This window comes from Polyodon spathula, chromosome 7, assembly GCF_017654505.1.
Source record: "Polyodon spathula isolate WHYD16114869_AA chromosome 7, ASM1765450v1, whole genome shotgun sequence".
In the NCBI taxonomy this organism is placed as follows: domain Eukaryota; kingdom Metazoa; phylum Chordata; class Actinopteri; order Acipenseriformes; family Polyodontidae; genus Polyodon; species Polyodon spathula.
Window position 1 is genome coordinate 23,100,765 of NC_054540.1, and position 6,752 is coordinate 23,107,516.

A 6,752-nucleotide genomic window follows, 5' to 3' on the forward strand; every position below is an offset into this window, starting at 1 on the left:
ACACTTAAATTTCATCAGTACCAGTACATGAAATCAGGTTCCAAAAAAAAAAAAAAAAAAAAACCATAGATTTAAGAAGTCCAAGGATGAGTGACTGGTTCTACTTGTCTTTTATCAGGTAGATAAGTCTTCAAGTTCAACGACATGAGCGGTATAAGATAATTTTGTCTCATTGTATTTAATACACTAATGTATTTATTAAAAAGAAAGAAAAAACAGAGTTAAGCAAGTAATTTAAAAGAATGAACTCACTAAATGCTGCGATGACCTCAGTGAACAATTACTATAAAACAGGCACTTCACTGATTAAAAGGAAATTTGGATGACAGCTGTTGAAATTCAGCCAAGTCCTACCTACTCTTTTTTCTGTGGTATTAGTATCTGTCTCACTTATGCAACAAGTTCCCACCCACCCTTTCCTAGAACTGTGACTGCTCTCCCTGCCTGATATTAATGAGATTGCTGCAGAAGCAGCTCTTATATTTCTCCAGAAAGAAAGCCTTGCATCAGATACTATATCTGCAAACATGAAGATTGCCCTGCTGTTTTTGTTTGAAACTACATTGCTAGTCAGTACAGAATACTCTGCAAGTTCACAAGAACAACATAACAAGGAAACAAAAGGGAATGTATTTTGTCCCATTAAACTCAGACCCAGTGGTCGGTGCGGGGATGGGGAGGAATGCCCATACCAGGTGACCTTGCCGCCTCTGACCATAGAGCTACCCAAACAGTTTAAAATGCTAGAGAAGACAATGAAAGAGCTGCAGAATCTTAAAGAAGCTGTGAACAAGCTGAAGAGCTCCTGTCTGGAGTGCAAGCAGCAAGCCGATGAGAGCCTGCAAAAGGAGAGCAGTGAAGTGCCAGGCCATGAAACACCAAGCACACAGGAAAATGGGCAAAAGCATGATCCTAACATCCATGAGCTGCAAAACAAAATGTACAAGATGTCTACTAGCTTAAAAAATGCAAGGAATCAGATCATTACATTGCAGGGTCGCATGGAAGAGATGAGCCTCCTGAACATAAAACATGTAGAGGCTATGGTAGATGGCAAGGTGAAAAATCTAACTGGGGTTGTAAACAAATTAAACAACAAGTGTTCCAGCCAGTGTGCGGCAGAGATCCCAAAACCATGTAAGTTTATTTTTACATTTTTTTTCTAATAATGTTAAACATAATGTCATGACCCAACTGGCAAAACACCACCCAATTATTATTTTTTTTTTTTTTTTTGGTCTAAAAAGAGGTTAACCAAAAAAAAGGTTTTTTTTAGACTGTTCCTCATATATAGTATATCAAATACTTAATTATAGTTATCTGTGGTGTCTCAAAGGGGGGGGGGGGGGGGGGGGGGGGGGGGGGAATAGAGAAAGGTGTTTATTACAATAGTCTAACTATAATATATTAACTATAATAAACTTATTTTGTATTTATGTTTGCCCAGCTGCAATAATAGCACCACGAGATTGCTCCGATTATTTCTTGTTGGGAGAGTTGAAGAACGGCCGCTACAAAGTCACACCTGACCCCAGAAATGGCACCTTTGAAGTTTATTGTGACATGGAATCCTACGGAGGAGGGTGGACTGTGCTGCAGCATCGTCACAATGGCAGTGTTAGCTTCAACCGAACCTGGAAAGAGTACAAGAAGGGCTTTGGGAGCATCAACGGAGAGTTCTGGCTAGGGAATGACAAGATTCACCTGCTGACCAAAGCCAAAGATATGATCCTCAGAATTGAGCTGGAGGACTTTGAAGGTATACGGGAGTATGCTAAGTATGAAGAGTTTTATATTTCAAATGAGTATCTCCAGTACCGCCTGTCTGTGAGTGGCTATTCTGGTACGGCTGGAGATGCCTTGCATTTCAATAAGCATTACAACCACGATCAAAAATTGTTCACCACTCCAGACAAGGACAATGACATGTACCCTACAGGTAACTGTGGGGCCTACTACAGTTCAGGCTGGTGGTTTGATGCTTGCATGTCTGCAAATCTCAATGGAATATACTATCACAAAAACTACAAGGGGGTTCGGAATGGGATCTTCTGGGGCACTTGGCACAGTCTGCCTGATGAACACCCATCTAGCTACCGACAAGCTTTCAAAACTGTGAAAATGATGATCCGACCCAAAAACTATGCCCCATAGAATCAATCCACTCAACAGCTCAAAATTTAGGGTGTACTAGAGCAACACAAAATGCCTTTCTTATATACCCCTTTTTGATACACATTTAGTTCACCAGAGTTCAGAAACGTTGACTTTGTTGAGAAGCTATTGTGAAAACAAAGAATGTTTGTTAGGAAAAGAAAGTTGGAAAAGTTTTCGTTTATCTGCATTTAATCTTGGATTTCTCAAATCTGCAACTTTTAATTTAATGGTTATGACAGAAAGACTTCAAAAGATAAATAGACAATAATAATATTTTGTTATTAACTTACAATATCTTATTAACTTAAAGCATTAGCATGCTGATGAATGCAAAATACTTTTTGTACTTACTATTGGAATGCCACAATCTTTCAAAGAACAAATACAAGCGATGTACCGCCCAAAAGTACATGCTTTTATGCCTACTAGATATCTACAATTATTATTAAGTTATAAGAACTCAATTAGGATTAAAATTAAGCAATTACACATATGCTGGTTTAATGTGAGGTGTAAATTAAATGATCAGGTTTTTTTTTTTTTTTTTTTTAACCAGAATCGGTTTTTTGATGTATTCCTAGTTAGCACGGGTCAGACACATTCCATAAAAATAACATTTATAGCAAAACCAGCAAATAGAAAACCAGCCTAAAGTTATGCTAGGACACCATGACTACACATATGATAGCAAGGTTTACAGTGATCATTAAGAAAGTCAAAAAGAATAGCCCAGGTTTGTGTAATATATTTTTACATTGGAAACAAAGCCTACAGTTGGAAGAAAAATTGAAAGGACAGAAGATAAGAATTTTAAAGCAAAATAGCACTGCTATATAACACAGCCCAATACATTCCTGTGTATTACTATATTTCTACAAAAAGTTCCATGTGTTTAATTATGTATATTATATGATGCTAATGTAATTGAATAATAGATTTTACTAAACATTGTATTACTTTTTTTGTGCAATGTTACTTCTTCGCTTAAATGATGTTTTGAAAATGGTGGGTTGAAAAAGAAAAAAGAGATGTACAGTATTTATTTTAGGACTGGGCTATAACAAAGTACTAAATATGATGTGTTACTTGGGTTGAAAAGCTTTGGCAACAAACAGGAAATCACTATAGATAAAAATGCACTGTGTATTCCCGATAGGCTGGTATTACATAAGTATGATGCTGTGATCCTTTTCATGCAAATAAATAAACTATTACAAGGATACTCTGACTTTCGGGGGCAATAAAGCAGTTTCAGCAAAACGTATGTTGCCATTATTCTTTTCTTTTTTTATTTTTATTACATTATCTTTTAATTTGCTACAAAAATACCTGCACTATAATTATATTTAATACAACAATCTGTTTTTGAAGTATGTCATAACAGGTTAATTGACCCCCAAAATAAAACCTGGACAGATACAAATTTATAAATATACTGTAGAACAATATTCAGCAAAGTTATACTGGATGCTAAAAAAATTTTAAAAATTAAAAAAAAAAAATAGGATACATCTGCATTTGCAAAGCTTTACCCGAGTAGAGTTGGGTATACTGTACACAAGTAACAGTGAGGAATATTTTGGATAGTGGAAAAAATGCCGTGGATGGTTATATTTTATACAGACCTTTTATACTACCTACAAATATTGCTGATTGTTATTTAAAAAAAAAAAAAAAAAAAAAGCTAACAAAGAACTATTATAACTCTTCTTTAAGGTGACAAAATAAACATAACATATCTATGTACAAGCCGGCCTTGTTTGTTCTTTAACATTGTTAAAAACATTTACCAGTGGCTACCTGTGCACCAACAAATGAATTCTATTACAGTAAGAGACAGATATGAAGAGCAATATGATGGGTTCTTTTGAGAAAAGGAAAGCAGAGCTCAGAAACAGGCACCAAAGGAAAGTGACTGTGGATGTATGTAGCACTAAACATCAGAACCAATACATTAAATAATCCTAAACAACAGTGTGAAAAAATCCCTACTTTACCTCATCTAGACACTGAAATGCAGGGCTTGCAGAGGCATCTGCTGGCACTTCTTGCAAATTAACTTGGAGCACAAGTGCAGAAATGAGCTTTTCCTGGCTTTCCTCTTCATCATTACTGTGATGAGAGCTCTCATCATCGGTACTCATGGCCAATGAATTATACAGTGCAAAAATTAACAATTTAGAAATGATACAATCAATGTCTTAAACATTTGGATTGTTTTGCTTTATAATACATTTAACTTCAGATTCCAGAAATCAACATTTTGCTCCTCTACTCCGTAGTTTAAGCAAAAGAACTCTGAATTGTCATTCTGAGAATGTGGAGTGAAGCAGGGCTGACATACTTTGTGGCTTTCTCCACGTTGCACTAGTGCAGTACAGTACACATCACAGAGGTCTCACCTTTAGAAAAGCTTACAGGCAAACTTAGTGTAAAAGGTCTCCAGAATGAAATATGTACAATACCTTTACAAGAACAACAGTTTTGGGCTTCAAGTAGGAGCAATTAATTGACTGGAACATGTAAGCAGCTCCCAGCTGGACACCGGCTGGAAGAACAATACTGACTTCTGGCAGGTTGCCAGGCTCAATAAGAAATTATCCATGGCTGCATAGTTTTAGGACAGCGTAGCTATTTAGAGAACTTAGATTTTCAAAGTCTGTGAGGCTTTATGGAACACTGCTAACATCCAAAAGTACAACAAGCATGTTAGAAACAGTTTCCAAATCATGATAACTTGACACACAAACTCGTACAGGCCTACAGAGCGGGTTGCTGAAAATAAGAGAATGCTGTAATAAACAATCTTATCTTACCCATTTGTAGAAAGATACCCCATTTGGAAAGATATCCATTGTATTCTTAAGAAATATCTTAAAAACGATCTCTCTCAGTACATAATTAAAAGTACAGTAGTAATTCACATCCGTACAAGTCTTTTTAATAGAAGTTGAAGAAGTCGTCTATAAGTATTAATATATAAACATACAGAGGAATAATCCAGAGGGAGACATTAATAATGTAATAGGTTCCTAAAGGGCACAGTTATGATATGGTACATTAAGTACAGAATTTATTTGGCAAGATTGACAATGGTTCTATGACACTTTGTCATGTGGTGTCACTATATCACAACTATGCATATGAAATAACACAACATAATAAATAAAAAGATACAACTTGAGTGTAACTCAGAACACAGATGCTATTGAAATAATTCAGGAACTGGCAAGCTGTGACTGCTGATGTTAATAAACTGAGAAAAGCTAATGATTTTGCTTTGAGGAGGAAGTATTGTATCCCTTGGTATATTACTAACGATTTCAAATACTGTGCTTCAAGTCTTGTTACAGGCAATTGCATTTCTGAACAGCTGGCTGCGCAGGTTGTGGCAACTGGATAAAAACAGGGCGCCACATCAGAGGTCTGCAAGGTCACATAGAAATAACTCATGCATATCTGGTTGGGTTTCTGTAGCAGTATATTACATTTTTAAGTAGTTATCCCAACACCCATATTTTACAAAGATAATCTTAATGCAAAGCCATCACATTTCTGAGGTGGGTCACTTGATATATAACAGATTATAGATGAAGAAAATTATTCATTCTTACATGTCATCCAAAAGTTATTAGCATTATTTTTATTTTAACAAAAACAAATGATATTACATCCAGGCTTATTCAAATGTGCAAACTCATAACTATTAAAAAAAGATATATATATATAACAAATAATACAATAGAATGGCCATTCTTCAGTTCAGCCCTAAATTTAACCGAAGCTCATTGTGGTTGGTTATTTGGCTATAGCAATACATTACTGTATGCATCAAATTTTAGATGTATAATCATGCTATTCCAGGTAGGGAGCCAGTAATAAATATATATTTAATTTTTGGCATTTTTGCAAGTGGATTTTTAAACCTAAAAGTTGCAAGTTGTTACAGTAAAGAGTGCCCAATAGACTATATTATTGAACTTTCTATGCCATTTTATGTTGGGTTTTTGATCATGCAAGGTATAAAAGCATGACTTGCTCTGAAGTAAGAAGTTGTTCAAAATTGCTTTAATATAAGCTATAACTGTGGAATTTAGGTTTAAAAAACTATGATAAACTCAAGGTCAGAATGATCTCACCTACTGTGAAAATAAGAGTCTCAGCACTGAACAGTTATGCCAATTAAAAAAAAAAAAAACTTTATTCCCAATACAGTAGATTTTACAGATTTGACAGTACAGTGCTAAGGGAAAAATTGGTGTTTGGTGCCATCTTATGGAGAGAAAAATAATTACTAATCTGAACTTCTTATTGAGAGGATGTAGCAATGAATGTTCTCCAACTACCAGGTCTCAATCCAACGATTGTTTTCCAAATGGAAAAAAGTCATCCTAAACTACAAGAAGATGTTCATGAGACCTATTTTTTATATTCCTTATGCAAGAGGTTTTACAGTAACTACGTAATGGGACCAAATTGCTACAGTAATACTACTGTAGCTGCCCTGGTGAATGGGAGGCGATAATTCTTTACACAATTTACTATATTTGGATTTGTATTGATGATATCTAAAAAAAACAAACAAAAAAAGCTAA

At 35.2% G+C, this 6,752-nt stretch overlaps 1 protein-coding gene across 1 annotated transcript; it reads left to right on the forward strand.

Annotated features, from left to right (window-relative positions):
• The first annotated feature begins 251 nt into the window (after nt 1-251).
• On the forward strand, nt 252-3,872 carry LOC121318364 (fibroleukin-like). The gene is made up of 2 exons (XM_041254938.1): nt 252-1,137; nt 1,448-3,872. The coding sequence occupies exons 1-2, from the start codon at nt 528-530 to the stop codon at nt 2,152-2,154; spliced, it is 1,317 nt and encodes a 438-aa protein (XP_041110872.1). The 5' UTR covers nt 252-527; the 3' UTR covers nt 2,155-3,872.
• Nucleotides 3,873-6,752: the final 2,880 nt, after the last annotated feature.

What these genes read in the sequence shown, in the direction of transcription:
- LOC121318364 (XM_041254938.1), top strand. Translation starts at nt 528, where the DNA reads ATGAAGATTGCCCTGCTGTTTTTGTTTGAAACTACATTGCTAGTCAGT. An exon ending in GGCAGAGATCCCAAAACCAT is followed by an intron (nt 1,138 to 1,447) that starts GTAAGTTTATTT and finishes ATGTTTGCCCAG; the next exon opens with CTGCAATAATAGCACCACGA.